The sequence below is a fragment of the Cercospora beticola genome, chromosome 6, assembly GCF_033473495.1.
Source record: "Cercospora beticola chromosome 6, complete sequence".
In the NCBI taxonomy this organism is placed as follows: domain Eukaryota; kingdom Fungi; phylum Ascomycota; class Dothideomycetes; order Mycosphaerellales; family Mycosphaerellaceae; genus Cercospora; species Cercospora beticola.
This window is the reverse complement of record NC_088940.1, coordinates 2805759-2826235: the sequence shown is the minus strand read 5'-3', so window position 1 is coordinate 2826235 and position 20477 is coordinate 2805759. Positions and strand designations below refer to the sequence as shown.

The window sequence follows — 20477 nt, the reverse complement described above, 5'->3', positions numbered from 1 at the left end:
AGCTGAGTTGCCGTACTGGTCGGACCCAAAACTGCACAATGAAAATTTGGAAACACGAAAGCGGAGGTGAGCCATCAATCACTCTACCAGGTTCGTGTAACCGTGATCCCCTCTGGATGCGACTACCTCTGAGTGCAAGCACCTAACCAGACTGGCTCTCGATCCATGAAAAGTTTTGCTGATCGGCTTAGCGACCTGTCGTTGCTTCCAGGGGTAGTAGCATTCGGAAGTAGCCACGGTTAGTACTGGCGGGCGTGCGTGTTCCGATCCTTGGTTTCAGTAATCGAGTCTTGTCCATAGTTGTGGGTTTTCGGACCCGGCTGCTCATTTGACATATCTTGAACCTCACATCTTGGAGCGTGAGTGTGTGGAATCGTAGCAAAACGCCCGAACACCTTGGATGGAATGATCGAGAGTGGCCTGCATGGCTGAAATGTTCTACAGGAGAGGAACTTCAACCGTGGCTAGCACTGAGTGGAAGCGCGTAACCTGATCGACTCTCAATTCACGAGAAGCTTTGCTGATTGGCTCATTGATCTGCGCTTGCACACAGAGGAGGTTTCATTCAGAGGTAGCCATGGTTGGAACTGTGACTCCGAGCAAACAGTACAGCTGTAGATAGCAAAATGGAATTTGAAAATGTTCATACCTTGTTCCCTCTCGTCGCTGCGTCGGCTCAACGCATGCCTCGTTTTTCGAGATAAAGCGCCTCAACTACATTGCGTATGGCAGAGAAGCGGGTGAACAAAGAAACACTTATATATTCCAGGCAGAGTGCGCAGTTTCAGCCTTGATTTCTGTTCTGCTTTCCCATGGGAAATAGTTAGCGCACAGTGCACGTCCATTGGAAGAACTCCATTGTGTAACGATGGGATTCTTGTGTAACAGTGAGAGCCCCAGGTTCTCGACATCCTCAAAAGCCGACACCATAGAACGGATCAAAGTCTGGCATGAGAAGCTGTGAGCATGCGAGATTACAGATGGAAAGGGGAAATGAACACGATTTTTCTACTCCTTCCTGTTATGGCTCAGCAACATCTGCTTGTGAGATCGAATGCCGCATGCCGTCGAGACTGTGTTGAAGGCTCTCTCCTATCTCTTGCAGATTCCTGCGGCCGATGTATATTGTTTTGGCAGCGTTGAAGTGTCTTCTACAGAAAAGCCGATCATAACACAATTCAAGCACTATCGACCCCTAGAGAACAATAATGAAGCGTGCACTCTCGAGCAGAAAGTCCAAGTCTAGCTCTTGCAATACGAGTCCCTGCCAACCGCGACATCCGCATCTGGTCTACCACGAAAAAGCCTCGACCTCCAAATCCCACATTGTCGCACTCCCGCTACCACGACCAACCCTCGCGACCTTGCTCCGCACGTCGTCGCACATACCGGCCGGCCCACAAACTACGACTCCGACCTTACTGTATCCCTTCGCCGCAGTCGACTTGAGCAGTCGAGCAACATCAATGCGCTCGCCAACAAGTACCTGTTTATCCGCCACACCCTCCAGCACAGCATCAAGTTCACTGACCAACGGCTGATCCTCGCTCCTCACACTCCAGGCGAGTTTCAAGTTCGGATGCGCATGGATCCATGCCACCAATCCTGTAATGCCGATACCGCCGCCGACGAGCAGCAGGTGATCAGCGGCGAGCACAGCACCATCGATCTTGCGCGGATACGGCCCATCTATGAGAGTGAGCAGGCTTGCGTGGGATTTGAGGTATTGGGTCAGGCCGGCTCTCTTCTTGACAATGAAGGTCAGGCCAGCAGCTGGTGGTGGAGCATAGCTGGACGACACAGTGACACCAATGGTCTTCTCTTCATCAGTCCCGCGAGCGGAGGAGGACGAATTGCCGTCTGAAGAGATGCCCGATGAGACAATGGCATGGTCGCGCGTTTGAAAAGAGCTTGTGGCGTTGACAGAAAAGGGATGGTTCTCCCACGGGCGTAATTTGTTGAGTTGCGGGAAATAGGCAAAGGCAATGCTGCCTGGTTGTCGATCCCAGTGAATATCGGGAATGTCGATACGGACATGATTCTTGTCGATCTCTGTTACTGTGGCATGCTTGACACCATTCTTGAGGAGACGAAGAAGGCGCATGAGACGATCAAACCCCCAAACGGCCATGGCGGCGTAGAGCCAATTGTCGTAGAAGTTGTAGCCCCATTTGAGGATGACGTGGTACCTGGAGAAATGGTAAGCAGACGCTGGTAAGAATCATGTTGGTAGTACTGACCAGCAGCCGGCGAGAACGAAGACGGCCATGACGATATGGCCGATCAGAAAGAGCTCGTAACTCTTCTGGCGAAACCAGAGCATGCTGAAGACAAGCATCGCACAGCTCAAGACAGTGGCCACAATGCCCCACAGCCAATACGGTTCCTTTGACGCAGTAGGATAGCTTCCCGACCCAGTGTAAGTGCCCAACAGTGTAACGCTGTGGATGATTGCATACAGCGTGAATAAACGTGCGACCCAGCGATGCAGCAACAGGTAAGTCTCATATGACCAGCTCGTCACCCACAAGAGCACATTATTGCGGCTGGAGAAGAGAATGACAAGCGGCAGTAGCATATATCCGAAATGTCCAGTGCGATACCCAATGTAGGCCAAGAGTTCCTCCCGCTTGGTGAATCCCCATGGCATGGTTCCCTCAGGCATGGTGCGATAATTGACACAGCTCAGCACAAGATTGATCGCGAAGAACATGAATATCCACAATGCCTGGCCGGCTGTGGGGGCGTTTCCAAGAAGCCAAGGCAGTGATCGCATACGATATGTCCCAATCAACGACGGATACACAATGTACGGCTTGAACTTGTCGAGGAGATTGGTCGTGCACGGCAGGAAGTGGAGGAGCGAGAAGAGGATTGGAGTGCCGAATCCGATCGTGATGATGACAAACCTGTATTTTGTGAGATTGCAGTAAGTTGGAAATGGATCGGAAATGCTCACGCGTATCTTGCTTGCAGCGCCTCAAGATGATCGAACAAGATGTTGAACCGATTGTTCACCTCGTACGTGCTCTTCGGCGCCAAGACAGTCTGGTTTAACACATCCTCGGAGCTCGAATTGAAAACCGCAGTTGGTGGTTCCGTCACCTGTGCCAAAGCCTCGCCGTACGTCCACTTGGCCTGGACCGTTCCGGTGGTGTCCAGCATTCGGGATCCCCAATAATCTTCGATGTCTGCCGCTGTCACATCCGCCGGGCAGTGCTCCTTCATGCAATATGCCAAGCTGGTAAGCAGTGCGGTATCGTTTGCCTGACATTGCGGGCTAGTCATGGACATGTGATGCCCACTTGCGCCTGCAGAATGGTCCATCGATGTGCAGGAGAGCATTGCACTGGAAAGTGAACTCCAACAGGCATAGCTGCAAGCAGGTTTGTACCAGGAGAAACCATGTCCAGGAAATTTGTACGATTCGAGGTGTTGAGCTGTCGCTTGGCCGATCAGTCCCAGAAGCAGCATGAACTTTGCCATGGTGTAGACCTGATGCTACCGCTCAGCAGAGTGGAATCGCACAAAGAGCAACATCGCAGAGATGAGTCTCTATATACCTCTTTACCTGCTCATGGCGACGGTCATGCCGTGGGCATGTTTGCGATCAAGCTGATTCGCTGCGGGTCGGACCTGCAGCACCTCTCAGTGCCATTCACCTGGCTCCTCCCTCGTGTCTCAGTTCTAGAAGCAGTCGATTTAAGCCTTGTAGTGATACTTTTCCCACGTGGCGGCGGCACTGAGAAAGTTTGAGCACATTGAAAGCTGAGCTTGAGACTTAGGGCTTGCCCGCTCGCCAAGCCTAAGTTAGAAACGCATCTTCGGGCAAGGCAATCTGGACACACTTCAGAAGTAAGCAGGAGAATCCGCGGTTGACTTGAAGCCTATCCCAATAAAGACGGTTGCTTCCTCGCCATGCCAGGCTTGCGAGCTGGAGTCCCTTTGCTCACTGGCAGATAAAGCTGCTGGTCCAGTCCGAGATACTCTCGCTCAGTGATCGGTCTCGCAGAGCCCGGCAGTGCATCCCGTGTCCTTACACGAGCTATAAGTCATCTTGGATATCTTGTGCTGGAACTGCAAGTTGTCCTTCGACTAACGCTCTGCAGTATGTTCTCACCTGCGACTTCGCACGTACCTTGAATGCCTCGCCTTCGATTTTACACACTTGATCGTCTGGTACTACGACCATGCATCGCTCTCGCATTAGACCCCAACAAGCTGAGCCTCTGCTTTCAGCGAAGCATAGCATCTTGGTGTTTCTCGGATGGTGTAAAGCTTTTGGTCCACCAGGAGAGCAGACCATGCAGAGACTAGGTCTTCGTCAACACACTGTTTGCAAACAAGTCGCACTGTCTGGCCGCTTCTGATGGCGGAGGAAGTGCGGAATGGCGACGATGTCTCTGCTTGGATTGTTCAAACACAAAGAGAGCCTGTTAAATCGAGCACGATACATTCGTGCACCATCCGAGCGTTCTACAGGACTGCTGGTCACTCGGACGTCTGAATCACTATTGGTCGTACGACTTACATTGGTTTAGACGAGTGAGGACAGTGCCATAAACCACGGCGACAGCGGGCTGTACCACCATTTTCCGCGGATTGCACGGAGGCGCAGTACCAGATGGTAAGCTGATATCGCATGGACGGACTTAATGTAGCTTCGAATGGCCGCAACAGCAAACTCCAGAGGCGGGACAGCCCCGTGAAGATGTGCTCGGAATCCGCGCGTGGCGTTTGAGATCCGCAAAAAGGGTTCCACGGAATTCAACATAGCCGATATACAAGCTATTCAGCATTGACGAAGTATATCAAAGAGGCCGGCGAATGCTTGTCTTCCCAAACCAGGCAACTGCAGTATATCGGCCGCGGCCGACTTCAAGTATATATCTTTGCTGCGTTTCCCGCACGTGTGCATTGGTAAAATGCGAAAAAAATTCTGTAGCATCGAAAGTCTCCACACACGCAAGTCTTGTGTCTTCAATGGCAGTCTACGCAGAGAAGCCAGCGGCGCAGGAAGCAGTGTGTACCACTGAGGTGGGCTGTCATGCACAGCTGACACGTCTCGCAGATCGAGGCAGTCGTTGCCTTGCAGCCATTCCCGGTCATCTTGCCTGGCACCGAGGAGTTTCTGAAAGTGCAAGAGAGCTATTGGAATGCACAGCAACGGTCTGCCGCACCTTCAGCCTTCTTCCAACCACATACCCCGGAGCACGTATCTGGGATCGTCCAGGAGATTGTGCGCGCCCGCCTTGCGTTCGCAATTAAAGGAGGTGGCCATTCTTCCAACCTGGGAGGCTCAAGCACTAACGATGGCGTTACGATTGACTTGAGTCGTCTGGATCACATAGTGATCGCCAAGGATAAGAAGACTGTGCGACTCGGACCGGGAGTGCGCTGGGGCGTGCTTTTCAGGATTCTTGACGAACAAAAACTTGCGGCTGCGGGAGGTCGAGATGCGTCAGTTGGCGTGCCAGGGTTCCTTTTTGGAGGTGAGTGCACACAGTGCACAAGGTCAATGGTCAATGGAGCTGACATGCTGAAGGTGGTCTCTCTGCTTGGGGTGCCAAGCATGGGTGGGGAAGCGACAGCATCATCTCCGCCGACGTCGTCGTCCTTGCTGACGGCACTCTGGTCACCGCCGACCAACAAATCCATCCCGACCTCCTGAGAGCCCTGAAAGGAGGCGGCGCCCATAACTTCGGCATCGTGACGAGCGTCACGATCAAACTGCACCCATGCGATGGCATGTGGGGAGGAATGCAAATTGTTTCAGACAAGTCGTTCCCCGACCTTTTTGAAGCAATTGACTGCTACGCAAAAAGCTTGGCACAGGACGGCATGGCAAACCTGATCGTCGATGTCGTTCACCACAATGATCCGGCTCGCTTCAAGGATACAGAGCTGATTGCCTTGGTGCAAATGGCATACTGCGAGCCGACACCAGAGCCGGCTGTCTTCCAAGCACTTCGAGAACTTCCAAGCACTCACAATTCGGGTCGACTGGCGTCGTCGTTTGACTTCGAAACAGAGATGGCAGAGATGACCTACGTGACAGCGAAACGAAACATTTACTGGACTATCTGCATGCAATACAATAAGGATCTCCTCAAGGCGGCGTTTGAAATCTGGCAGAAGAGCACTGCGGGTCCTCCGGCCAGCGCTGCTCCGGCTTTTGACATCCAGTTCTTAGCCCCAGCGCTCCGGAACAAAAGCGCTCGCGAGGGACTCGGGGAGCTCTTCGGTATTCAAGGGCCAGACGAGCCCCTCGTGAACCTCAATGTGGCCGCGACTTGGACGGATGAGAAAGACGATAAAGCAGTAACCTCACTCACCCGAAATATTGTCGCTGACATCGAAGAATTAGCTCGTACTCGTGGATTTTATTCACCTTTCAATTACATGAATTACGCGCACCGCGAACAAGATGTAATCGGCAGCTACGGGCCTGAGAAGCAGGCCTTTTTGCGTAGACTCTCTGCGAAATATGATCCTCAGGGAGTGTTCCAGAAATAGCAGACCGGACCGTTCAAGTTGTGAGAGCGAAAGTTCAAATGCTCATGTCAAAAGCCTCGCGGCTCTTCTGCTCTTGCTCCAATTTCTCTTTTGCGTTACGCGATCGCTCTGTATATGCACTCTATGTCTATCCCGCCAATCGCAGATAATTCTTTTCGTTGCTTCTGCTACAGTAACGAAGTAACCAGACCACTGATAGCTATCAAGAATTCTCCTAATTGCCTTTCACAATAGAAACCGCTACATGGGCATAGTTATCGTAGATGCAGTATTTTCCTTGCCCCTGGTGGCCACCATTGTGCAGATAGTCTTTCCCCTGAACATTTGCTTTGGCGTTGCCGTTGACGACCAACTCAACGCAGCAGTGAGCAGCATATACGTTTACCGAGCCACCCTCGCCTCCAAATTTTTGCATATTGTTCTAGTATACGAAGACGTAGATTTTTCCTAATTGTTGGAAACGCATACCGTTAGTCGAAAGCTCTTTATTTCGAATATATGTTTAAAGAAAGGGGGACACTATTGCGAAAACTTTTAAGGCAAAGGCGTAAGAACGGGCTTTATTCCGATCGCACTTACGTCTATTTTTTAGTAAATATTTTCCGACGGGTTTCCTAAGCTTCTATCCGCTAGGTTTCTAATCGATACTTTTCTCTAGGTAATAATAGTTTATACTAGCTATACTATAGAGAGGTAGCTTATAATCTATATTATACGTTTTCTAGAAGAAGCTAGCTATCTTATATAAAAGATTCTTAGGAATTATTAGAAAGTATAGTCTAGTTAGATATTCTAAGAGATACTTTAGAGATTAGAATTAGGTAATATAGGTTATATAATACTAGGTTATATAACCTAGCTAATATTTATTTTAGAAGTAAAATATAACTTATAACTAACTAATATAATTAACTCGGTTAGTTTCTACTTATTATCTCTACTTCTACTATATTATATCTATCCGACGAGTACCTATAAGAATATAATTTAATAGGTTATAAGCTCGAGTTTATAGAGAGGCTCTAAGTAGAAAAAGTTAGTTTTCTTATTCTTAAAGTAATACGTATTACCTCTTATAGAACTTATAGTATTAACTAGATAGAGAAGTAGAAAAAGAGTATAAAGAAGACTAGAAGTATATCCTATCTATACTATTTTAAAGCTTTAGAAGATCCTAGTTATAAGCTAGAAGTTTCTAAAGAATAGGTAAGATAGAGAAAAGTCTAGTAAAATATACTCTACTTTAAAAGAGAAGTATACTAAAGGAGTATAAAAAGGAAAAGATAAGCTTTAGATTATAGTACTTAAAAGAATAAAACTAGGCCTAAGTACTAAAGTACTACTAATACTTTAGAACTAGCTAGTAGTACTCTTTTAAGAAAGTAGATCTTTTAGAAGTTCTCTATCTAAGAATCTAACTAACTTCTCTAAAAGAGAAGACTTCTTAGATATTTTAGCTAAAAGAGAAGAGTCTTAGTAACTAGAGAAAATAGAAATCTAGAAGCTACTAATTAGATTAAAAGAGCTTATATTTCTAGAGTTTAGATTTATTTATCTAATTTTATAGAAATAGATTTAATAAGTAAATTAGATAGAAAGAGAATACTAATTCTAATAAGAGAGAACTAGAAACTATAATTTAAGCTATAAGAAAATATACTTAGAAGAAAAGAAATCTTCTAGATAATTTTAGACTTAAAGAGATTATTAGTATCTATTCTAGCTAAAGTATCTAAAGCTTTATTAAGTAAAAGGAAAGGTACTATCTTTTTAGAGTTTAGTTTAAAATAGTAGAAGGATAATATAAAGGTAATCTATATTCTAATAGAAAGTCTTTATATAAATAACTAAAATAAAGTAATAGATAAGATAAGAGTATATAATATCTAGATAAAGCTATATAGTAAATATAGTAAAGTCTAATAAGTATATATAATAGCTATTATCTAAGAATTTATAACTTTTAAAATAGAACTAGAAAATATAATTAGGAAATTATAGATCTACTTTAGTAATTTTAGAAGAAGGATTATAGAGATTAACTAGAGAGAGTTATACTATAAGACTTCTAATATAAGAATTAAATATCTACTCTTTATACTCCTAGCTAAGTATAAGAGTATAAAGTAAACTATTTAAGCTTAGAAGAACTTAGACTCTAAAAAAATCCTCTAACTTTTTAAAATAGAAGAGTTAATATAGTATAGATACTAGTTATAAGAAATAGTAATATTTACTAAAAGAAGAGAGATCTAAAGTATAAAGCTAAAATACTACTTCTATAAAAAGAAGTATTTTAGAAATATTACTAAGTATCTATACTTTAATAAAGCTAAGAGAACTATTACCTTAAAATAGGCTAGTAGAGTAGAAAAGAGAAGAATACTACCTAGAGAGATATAAGAGTAGAGTTATATAGGTAGTTACGTAATACCTAGGTTACGTAGTAATATACTAAAAATTTATAACCTAGAGCTATCTATACTTACTAAGCTTAGATATTATATCTTTTTAGCCGAGAGGCAACGAAATAAAGCTCTAGGATTTCGCTATTATAAGAATATCCGAGCTTAATAGTTCTACTATAGATTCGGCCGAAGTCGGTAGCTCGGTATATCTAAGGTCTTTAGTTCGATTCTTACTTAGAGCTAAAAAGTAGAGTTAAAATTATATCGGTATATATACTAAGACTAAATACTTTAGTACTAGGTAACGTTTATAGATTTGCCTTATTATATACTTATATTACGTAACTAGGTTCTATATATATACGACCTATATACTTCCGTAGTCTTTTATCTATTACTTTAGAGTTAATATAACTTAGTAAGTACTCTTAGTTACGTAATATACTATAGCCTCTAAGTATATAATCTAGGCTTAGCGCCGGAGCGTTATCTTCCGAGAGAAGGGGATAGTTATAAGAGTAGAGTTACGTAGGTAGTTATATAATACCTAGATTATATAGTAATATACTAAAGATTTATAACCTAGAGCTATCTATACTTACTAAGCTCGGATATTATATCTTTTTAGCTAAGAGATAACGAAATAAAGCTCTAGGATTTCGCTATTATAAGAGAATATATTTAGAAGGAGATCTTTACTAGATAAAGAAGTACTAAAAGAAATAATATTATTCCGGGAGATAGAAAAAAATATAAACGCGCCCTAGTAGGCGACGACGACGACGACGGGAGGCCTCGAGGCCTCCTAATATGCAATAATACCCTCCGACCGACACTGCGATACTACGAGTAGAGGAGGAAGCCTAGGAGAAGGAGGTTGCGACTCTAACTCCTAGGCGGCCTAAATTAGCCCGCAACTACCTCTCTCTAGCTAATAAGGCTAGAAAATAACTACTAATACTAATACTCTAAAACAAATAATCTAAAAGAACCTAAAAACACTTATAGAACAGATCTAGAGTTACCTCGATATCTAGATAACTCTTTCTCCCTCCCTAACTCTCCTTCTTCTCTAATAGGCCTAATAGGCCCTTCTCTACCTCGCCCTCTGCTAGGAAGAGTCCTAGACTCTCTAAGCTATCTAGAAAACTCTCTAGAGCTGCCTAATACCCGCTACTACTACCTCTAAAATATAGGCCTAGATAGCCTAATTTAAATATATAATACTAAGGCCCTAGCCTTAGGTATCTATAACTATCTTAGTAAGGATAGGAAACTAAGAAGAAAGGGAGATAGTAAAGAAGATAAGCTATAAAGAGCTTAGAAGGAAACTAGGAGTATAGTAGTTTAAAGCTATATAAAAACTCCTAAGTAGAGACCTTAAAGTTATCCTCTATAGAGAAGGAGAGAAAAGTAGGCTAGAGAAGGACTAATCCTAGCTTAAGACTATATACCTAGAGGCCTAGGTAGAGATACTAAGCACCTAGGTAATTATATATAGTATTAAGATATCCTAGAAGCTAGAAGATATAAATAGCTAGGTCTAGCTCGACTAAGACAACCTTACCTAGTTCCTAGAAGAGCTTAAAATTAGGAAGGCCTTTTAGCTTAAGAACTAGAGAGTAAGGGAAGAGACTAACTTCTTATTAGTAGTAATAGTAGTATAGGATAGATAGACTATAAGAGAAATATATAGGAGAGGTATTATAATTAGGTTAATATAGTATATAGTCGAACTATACTACCTATAGCAGAGGATTATATAATACCTTAAGTATAATAGCTTTAGGTATATTACTACCTACTATAAAGCTATAGAACAAATATATAGAAACTATATAGGGAAGTATAGGATAGATAGCTATAAGGAGAAGAAAACTAAATACTATAACTATAAGGGAGACTATAAGGTATACTCCCTCTAATATAGCTATAAAGCTACTATAAAGGCTAAAGTAAAAGTATTCTTAGAGTAGTTTAAAAAGTAATAGAAGGCAGCCTTAGGCCTAATATAAGGAGATAGTACTATAGAACCCCTAATCCTTAAGAGGAAAGCCCTACTAGCTAAGCCTCTATAGAGAGATATTAGATATAAAGGCAGGCCCCTAGGTACTATAGTAGTAGTAATAGCTAGTAGGAGGCAAGCAAGTAAACTCTACTTCCTGCCTATATAGAAGAATAAGGACACCTAAGAGGTTATAAGCACCCCCTAGGAAGATATAGATATTAATCTAATTAAGCTCCTCTCCTAAGAATCCTAAGAATCCTATAAGTAGCTAAACTCTAATAATCTACTAATATAATATTAATAGGTTAAATACTACTTAAACTCTGCTACTAGATAGCTAAGCTATAGATAAAGCTATAGTAATAGTACTATAAGAACTATAGCTTAATACTATAAATAGTAGAACTAAGGCTAAGAAAGGATACTCTATAATCCTCCTACTCTAGTAGAACCTAAGAGTAGCAATACTTATATTAGATAAAGTTGGAACTAATAACTAGAAACTACTCTTCTATAATATAGGTAACTTAGTAACTATCTAAGTCTAGATACCTATAGGAACTATCTCTATCTATAACTACTATAACCTCTTAGAGCTAATAAGCTATAGATAAGAAGGGACTATCTCTATACTCTAAGAAGTACTATTATAAACCCTAGGGGATACAAAAGCAAGCTATATAGTAGTAGGAGACTTTAACCTCTACTACTTAAAATAGAGGGGAAATATAACCTAAACCTAATATACTATAGTAGATAAGCTTATTAAAACAATTATAGAGGCCTAACTATAGCTAGCTCTAGAGCTAGAGACAATTATATAGGAAAGATATATAGCTAGCTACTAAATACTAGACCTAGTCTTTATTAGCCTCTTTCTCTAAAACCTAATCTAAGGATATAAAGCCCTCCTAGAAGAGATATATAGCTCTAACTATATCCCTCTTAGAATAGCCTTCTATATTAACCTTTAAGAGCTAAGAGGAAGAAGCTAGAGAAAGTAGTAGAAAGCTATTAACTAGGACAGAATCTATAACCTCCTAGCTTAAGATACTAACTAACTTAACTAACTCCTACTTAATACGAAGGAATACCTAGATATACTAGCCTATAGAATATAATCTTCTATCTAGAGGATTATAGAGGAGACAGTTCTAATAGCTAGACTATTAAGCTATATAAAGATAGTATAGACCTAGGAATATAAGGAGGCTATAAAGCTAGTAAGGAGGAGGAGAAGAGAATAGAGGAACTATAAGACAGAATAGAGCTATAAGCTATACCTAGAGGTATTATATATAAGAAGTAAGGCTATAAGGAGAGAGTAGAACCTAGCTTAGAGGAGACTAATAAAAGAAGTTATAGAGGACTCTAAGAAAATCTAGAAAATAGCTAAATAGGCTAGAGAGGGAGCTAACTAAGAGTACTAACTACTATACTTCCTAAGCCTAGAAGATATAGAGCATAATAGAGATACTAATAAGAGGAAAGCTATAATCCTAGTAAGACACTTTTTCCTAGACCTAAGGGAGGCAGACTTAAGTAATATCTAATATGCCTAACTACTACTCTAATTCTAGATAGAGGTTAAGGTTTAACTAAAGGAGGTAGAAGGAGTCCTTAGGAAACTACCTAGTAATAAGGCCCTAGGACCTAACTAAATACTAAACCTCTTACTTAAAGAGTATAGGGAATAACTTTCTCTAATCCTAGCTAAACTCTTTACTATATACCTAAGGATAGTATACTACTCTAAAGCCTTTAAGCACTCTATAATAGTAGTACTTAGGAAACTATAGAAGCTAGACTACTTAAAGCTAGGAGTATATAGACCTATTGCTCTACTTAATATAATAGTAAAGGTCCTAGAAGCTATAGTTGCTAAGAGGATATCTAAGGAGACTAAAGAAAGGAAGCTCCTCCTAGAAGAACAAATAGGTACTAGGCCTAGTAGGTCTACTACCTTAGTACTAGACCTTATTACTAAGTAAGTAAAAACTATCTAGGAAACTAAGCTAGAGGCTATAGTATCTATACTCTACCTTAATATCTTAGAGGTATTTAATAAGGTCTTCTACTAGAGGCTACTTTATAATATTAGAATAAAAGGCTTCCTAGACTATACTATTAGCTTTATCTAATTATTCCTCTAAGATAGGACTACCTGCCTAAGGCTTAGAGATTTTATAGACTAACTAAGGCCCTAAAATATAGGAATTCCCTAAGGTTCTACCCTATCTCTAATCCTCTTCCTCTTCTTTACCTCTACTCTACTCCTAATACTATATAAAGGGACTACTTTAGTAATAGGGTTTATAGATAACTCTAATATCCTTATATATAGTATATTAATAGAGGACAACTATAGGCAACTTAAGAAAGCCTACTAGAAATATAAAGAATAGGTAAGGAGATATAGAGTAGAATTTGCCCTATAGAAATACTAGCTAATCTACTTTACTAGGAGCAGGAAGTATAACCTTAAGGCTATAGTCTAAATCTAGAGATTTAATAGAGAACTACTACTATTACTTAGACTCCTAGGAGTATAGGTAGATACTAAACTTAAATAGGGCCTATATATTAAACAAGTAGTAGAAAAGGGAGCCTACTAAATATAATTACTTTAGAGACTATATAAGTCTATATAGGGAGTATCCTTCTAAAAAGTAAGGCACTTCTATATAGTAGTAGTAAGACTAGCTATTACCTTTAGCTACTAAGTCTAGTCTAACCTAGAGAGTATATAAAGCTACTATAGGACTCTTACTAAACCTATTAAGAAGATCTAGAGAGAGGCCCTAAGGAATATTATAGGAGCCTATAAATTAGTTATAATAGCTATCCTAGAGAGAGAAGCAAACATCGCTCCTCTCTATTTATATACCTAGGACCTAGCTAGGCAAGTATCTAAAAAGCAAGATACCTAACCTATATACTAGTATATTAAAGACAGGTATAGGGAGATTAAAAGGCAAGTATAAGTAGGAAAGAGAACTAGGCAACCTATACTACTAACCTAAACTAGATAGGAGGAAATCCTCTAGATAGTATAAGGCTAAGAAACAACGATATAGGCATACCTAGGCTATAAGGTATAGTAGGCTAAATACTAGTAGGATAGAAGGTAGGAAAGGAATAAGGAAGAGAGAAGAGTAAAAGTAGGAGAGGAACAACTACTAGTATAGAAAACTACTACCTCCTCTACTATTAGACTAACTCTATATAAAGGACTTACTAGACTAGAGAGTATAATAGTTATACTCTTAAGGACAGAGTATATTAGGATAAGGCAATACCTTACTAAAAGGAGAGTCCTAGGATTTATACTAAACTACGACTATAGGTAGGGATATAAGATACTAAAATATATATATATATTCTACCTAAAATAGAACGAGAGAAGACACCTACTCTTTTAGGTAGAGGGATCTATAAACTAGAAGGATCTAGCTAATATAAAGAGAGGGTTATATATAATAGCAAAGTAGCTTATCTAAGAAGAGGTCCTAGACTAATTCTTACTTATAAGAGAAGAAGTATAGAAGGATAAGAGGAGAGAGAAGGGGAAGGATAGGGCCTAGTAAGAGGAGGACTTACTAGATACCTAGTATTATCCGAAGGAGAACAGAAGCGAAGGTAGCGGCTACGTAGGCTATAAATAAAGGGATATATAAGGGTTTTTCGAAGGCTTTTCCCTCGACCGATATCTATAGAGCGTACTACTTACTCTAGTTAAAAGAGGTAGACCGGCGTATAAGAACTAACTAACTAACTACTAAAAGAAATAGTAAAGAAACTTAACTTAAAAGTCTAATTTCTTAAGAAAAGATAAACTTTAAGGAAGTTTTCTAAGAAAGTATATACTACCTAAGAAGATATAGAACCTTCTATAGTATCTAAAGTATCTTAATCTCTATTAGAGAATAATATTAGAAAGTATAGTCTAGTTAGTTATTCTAAGAGATACTTTAGGAATTAGGATTAGGTAATATAGGTTATATAATACTAGGTTATATAACCTAGCTAATACCTATCTTAGGAGTAAGATATAACCTATAACTAACTAATATAATTAACTCGGTTAGTTCCTACTTATTATCTCTACTTCTACTACGTTATACCTATCCGACAAGTGCCTATAAGAATATAATTTAATAGGTTATAAGCCCGGGTTTGTAGAGAGGCCCTAAGTAGTAAGAGTTAGCCTTCTTATCCTTAAAGTAATACGTATTACCTCTTATAGGACCTATAGTATTAATTAGGTAGAGAAGTAGGAAAAGAGTATAAGGGAGACTAGAAGTATATCCTATCTATACTATCTAGAAGCTTTAGAAGATCCTAGTTATAAGCTAGAAGTCTCTAAAGAGTAGGTAAGATAGAGAAAAGCCTAGTAAGGTATACTCTACTTTAAAAGAGAGGTATACTAAAGGAGTATAAAGAGGAAAGGATTAGCCTTAGACTATAGTACCTAAGTAGATAAGACTAGGCCTAAGTACTAAGTACTACTAATACCTTAGAACTAGCTAGTAGTACCCTTCTAAGAAGGTAGATCTTTTAGAGGTTCTCTATCTAAGAACCTAACTAACTCTTCTAAGAGAGAAGAGTTCTTAGATACCTTAGCTAAGAGAGAAGAGTCTTAGTAACTAGGGAAGGTAGAAATCTAGAAGCTGCTAATTAGATTAAAAGAGCTTATATTTCTAGAGTTTAGATTTATTTATTTAATTTTATAGAAATAGATTTAATAAGTAAATTAGATAGGAGGAGAATACTAATCCTAATAAGGGAGAACTAGAGACTATAGTTTAAGCTATAGGAGAATATACTTAGAGGAAAAGAAATCTTCTAGATAATCTTAGACTTAAAGAGATTATTAGTACCTACTCTAGCTAAATCTAAAGTATCTAAGGCTTTATTAAGCAAAGGGAAAGGTACTATATTTTTAGAGTTTAGCCTAAAATAGTAGAAGGATAATATAAAGGCAATCTATATCCTAATAGAAAGTCTTTATATAGATAACTAAGATAAGGTAATAGATAAGATAAGAGTATATAATATCTAGATAAAGCTATATAGAAAATATAGCAAAGTCTAATAGGTATATATAATAGCTATTATCTAAGAATTCGTAACCTTTAAGATAGAACTAGAGGATATAATTAGGAAATTATAGGTCTACCTTAGCAATCTTAGAAGAAGGATTATAGAGATTAACTAGAGGGAGTTATACTATAAGACTCCTAATATAAGGATTAAGTATCTGCTCTTTATACTCCTAGCTAAGTATAAGAGTATAAGGTAGACTATCTAAGCTTAGAAGGACTTAGACTCTAAAGAAATCCTCTAACTCCTTAAAGTAGAGGAGTTAATATAGTATAGATACTAGTTATAAGAAATAGTAATATTTACTAAAAGAAGAGGGATCTAAGGTATAAAGCTAAAATACTACCTCTATAAGGAGGAGTATTTTAGAGGTATTACTAAGTATCTATACTTTAATAAAGCTAAGAGAACTATTAACTTAAGATAGGCTAGTAGAGTAGAGAAGAGAAGAATACTACCTAGAGAAAGTATATTTAGGAGGAGATCTTTACTAGATAGAGAAGTATTAAAAGAAATAGTAAAGAAACTTAACTTAAAAGTCTAATCCCTTAAGAAGAGACAAACCTTAAGGAAGTTTTCTAAGAAGGTATATACTACCTAAGAAGATATAGAACCTTCTATAGTATCTAAAGTATCTTAATCTCTATTAGAGGATAATAATATTAATAAAGTTATATACTTAACTATAGAAGCAAAAGGCAAGTATATACTATTAAGATAGCTACTTAACTCCTATACTTTATTATATATAACTAACTAAGAATTACTTTTTAGAGAACTAAAACCTCTTTAGAGGAAAAAGTAGATTAAGGTTAGGAGTAGCTATCTAATAGCTATATATATAGGAGATATAGTAATAGGTAGGAGAAGAGGAAAGTAGATTGTTCTTAAAAATGTTCTCTTTATGCCTAGTCTAGGAGTAAATCTTATTTCTTAGAGCTAATTTAGCTAGTAGTATAGTATTTAACTACTAAAATTTATACTTGTTTTATTATCTAGGAAACTAGTTATCTAGATAAAACTATTAGGAGGAGTACTATTTATTAAGGAGATTAATAATATATTATAGGAGCTTGTAATATTATACTTTAATTAAAAATAAGAGAATAAAGCCTATACTTTTAAAGCCTAGGAAAAGACCTAAGAATAGTAGGAGCTTTAGTATAGGAGACTTATATATTTTAGAGAGAGTCTTCTTAGAAACCTATATAAGGTATCTAACTTAAAGGCTTAGATTCCTATTCTAAAGGAATACTAACCTTATAGAGTATATTCCTTAGCAAAGATAAAGAAATATAGAGGGAAAGAAACTAAAAGAAAACTCTAAAGGTTATCTCTAGTTTCTATTAATATCTATAGTCCTTTGCCTATCTTAAGATTAGGATATAAATAGTAGCTTAAGATTATTAATAACTTTTTAAGAAAGAAATAGACTTTCCTAATAAAGTCTAGAGAAGATATACTAAGTATCCTTAGAGACTAGAAGGTAAAAGCTAAGCTATAATCGGGAAATCCCCTCTAGATTATAAGGAGTAATAGAGTAAGAGAGCTTCTTGCTATACTAAAGTAGTAGGAGAAGGACTATAGAATTTCCTTCTATATAACTAAAGTATATAACTCTATCTAGAATAGAGTAGTTAAGAGGTTAATCTAAACTTCTAAAGACTATATAAGAGCAATACTAGAAGATATCTATATACCTATTAAATTCTAGCTAGAAGCCTTAGTAGCCTATATAGTTATTAGAAACTCTCTTCCTAATAGCCTAGAAATTAATAGATTTAAGGTATTACCTAAGGAAGCCTTTTTAGGCATTTAACTCTTAGTATTATACTTTAGAGTTTAGGGTTATAAAGTAGTAGTCTATATAGATCCTAAGTCCTAGCTAGTAGAGATAAGATTAGACAAACTAATAAATAGAGGTAAAGATACTATATTTATTAGGTATATTCCGGATACTACTAAAATATAGCTCTTCTAGGAGCCTAATATAAGGGCTATTAAAGCCTATAATACTACTACTTAGTTTAAGTATAAGAAAGGAGGAGATATAGAGCTAAATATTCCTAAGCTTAATTAAGTAAGTAGTATACCTATTAGAAACCTAGTTAGCAGACCTCTAAAGAAGCTAATAGTAGTTATACCTTCTATAGCTACTATACCTATAGCTATAGTAACTAAACCTATAGGTCCTAGCTAAATACTCTTTATATAGTTACTACCTCTACTAAAGGATAAGGAGGAGTACTAGAGGATAGAGAATCTAGAAGAAGAAAACTCTAGAGAACTATAACTCTAGTAGGAGAAAAGTAGAACTACTAAACTACCTAAGCTAAGCTAGGAAGTTAATAGATAAGCTAGTCCTAGTACTAGTAGGAAACTATATTCTAAAGTAAGAGGATTAAATATTATATAGTAGGACCTATAAGGAAATAGGGATTAGGAGAGGAACTAAGACTAAACTTATAGCTAAAAGAGAAGGAGATCTATCTTAGATAAAGGACTAGGCCTAGAGCTAAAAGCTTATAGTATAGTAACAAGATAAGTACTTTAGAAGAGATAGAGAGAATATAGATAGAAGGAGGAGCCTAGTACTAAGTATTATAAGGCATTCCTAAGCTAAGTCTAAAGCTAAGAATAGGAGTAGATTTAGGAAGCCCTATTAGAGGTCTAGGAGTCTATATTTGTAGCAATTGCTCCTTAAGTCTCTATATAGAGATAAGAGGTACCTATTCTAAAGTCCTATAAAGAGGTAATTTAGGATCCTAAATAGAGATATATATAGGAGAATATAGTCTAAAAGGAACTAACTATATTAAGAAGTAATAATATCTAGATAAAGGTTATTCTACTTAAAGGAGTAAACCTTATTATATCTAAGTAGGTATTTAATATAAAGAGATTAATTAGTAGAGCCGTTAAGAAGTTTAAGGTAAGACTAGTTATAAAAGGTTTCTTTTAGAAGTTTAGAGTTAATTTCTAGGAGACCTTTATACTAATAGTTAGGTATAATACCTTAAGAGTATTTATAGCTATAGTTTATAAGAAGGACCTAGAACTCTACTAAGTAGATATAAATAATATATTTACTAAGAGCAAACTTTAAGAGGAAATCTTTATAATTCTACTACTAGGAGTTAAGATTCTACCTAATATAGTCCTATAAATCCTAAGAAGCTTATATAGACTAAAGCAAGTAGTAAGAGACTAGAACAAACTCTATATCTTAAAGTTAAAACAGATTAGGTTTATATAATTAGAAGTAGACCTATACCTTCTTATTTACTAGGAAAGGAATATTCTAATCCTAACCTATATAGATAATATTCTAATTATAGTACTAAAGCTAGAAGATATACTTTAGTTTAAGGAATAGCTAGGCAAGGTATTTAAGATTAAAGATCTTAGAGAACTAGAGAAAATCCTTAGGATAAGGTTAATAAGAGATAGATAAGCTAGAACTCTAAAGCTTAATTAAGAACACTTTATCTAGAAGAACCTTATAAAGCTAGGAATAACTAAGGAGATAGCTAACCTAACTCTCTTACTAATAGATAGTTATAATAGCCTAAAACTAATAGGCTTATATAATAAGAGAGGGAACAAGACAGAGTACTAAAGCTAAACTAGTACCTAGATATAGCCTATAGTTATAATAAGACTAGATATTGCTTTCTCTCTTAGAAGGTTAAGCTTATATATCTTAGACCTAACTAAGAGGTATATATAAGCTCTAAAGAAACTAGCAAGATACCTAAGGTTATCCTAAGACTTAGGACTAATATTTAGAAGAAATAGAGGAAGCCTAATAGGATATTTAGACTCTAACTATATAATAGATAAAGTAGATAGAGTCTTAATCCTTAGGAGTATCTTCTTTCTTTATAGAGCTCTAGTTTCTTAGATAAGCAGGAAGCAAAAGTCTGTTATAATATTAATAATAGAAGCTAAGTATATAGCTATAAATATATATATAAAGTAATCTTAGTTCCTAGTAGTACTCTTAAGGGAGATAGACTATATAGAGTTAGTAGGAGAATACCTATTCTAACTAACTATAAAAGTATATCCTAATATAGTAAGAGAACTAAGGCTAGTATAAATTATAGGAGATAATTAGGTAGCTTTAATCCTTATTAAGGATATATATATCTATAAGAGATCTAAATATATTAATATTATATATAACTATATTAGATATCTCTAGTAGCAGAGGAAGGTTATAGTAGAATATATTCTAACAAAAGAGATAGTTGCTAATAGCCTAACTAAACTAAAGAGTAGGCTATAGTTTTAGGAGTTTATAAGACAACTCTAGCTTATATAGAAAAGGGCAAAAGATTCTAGCTCTAACTATAGATTAAACTCTAGACCTAGAATTAATAAAAGAGGACACTTAATTAAGAGATATATAATATCCTTAATTAGGTAATATTAAGCCT

The 20477-nt window shown here is 37.7% G+C and overlaps 2 protein-coding genes across 2 annotated transcripts; one reads left to right on the top strand and one right to left on the bottom strand.

The window, feature by feature from the left end:
• Positions 1 to 1291: 1291 nt before the first annotated feature.
• RHO25_010153 (uncharacterized protein) lies at positions 1292 to 3486 on the bottom strand (the record flags this gene model as incomplete). Its single annotated transcript, XM_023601670.2, has 3 exons — positions 1292 to 2189; positions 2241 to 2909; positions 2960 to 3486. 3 exons carry the CDS (start codon positions 3484 to 3486, stop codon positions 1292 to 1294), a joined length of 2094 nt encoding a protein of 697 aa, XP_023453140.2.
• Positions 3487 to 4983: 1497 nt separating this feature from the next.
• Positions 4984 to 6516, top strand: RHO25_010152 (uncharacterized protein; the record flags this gene model as incomplete). The annotated part of the gene is made up of 3 exons (XM_023601669.1): positions 4984 to 5022; positions 5072 to 5492; positions 5546 to 6516. The coding sequence occupies 3 exons, from the start codon at positions 4984 to 4986 to the stop codon at positions 6514 to 6516; spliced, it is 1431 nt and encodes a 476-aa protein (XP_023453138.1).
• Positions 6517 to 20477: the final 13961 nt, after the last annotated feature.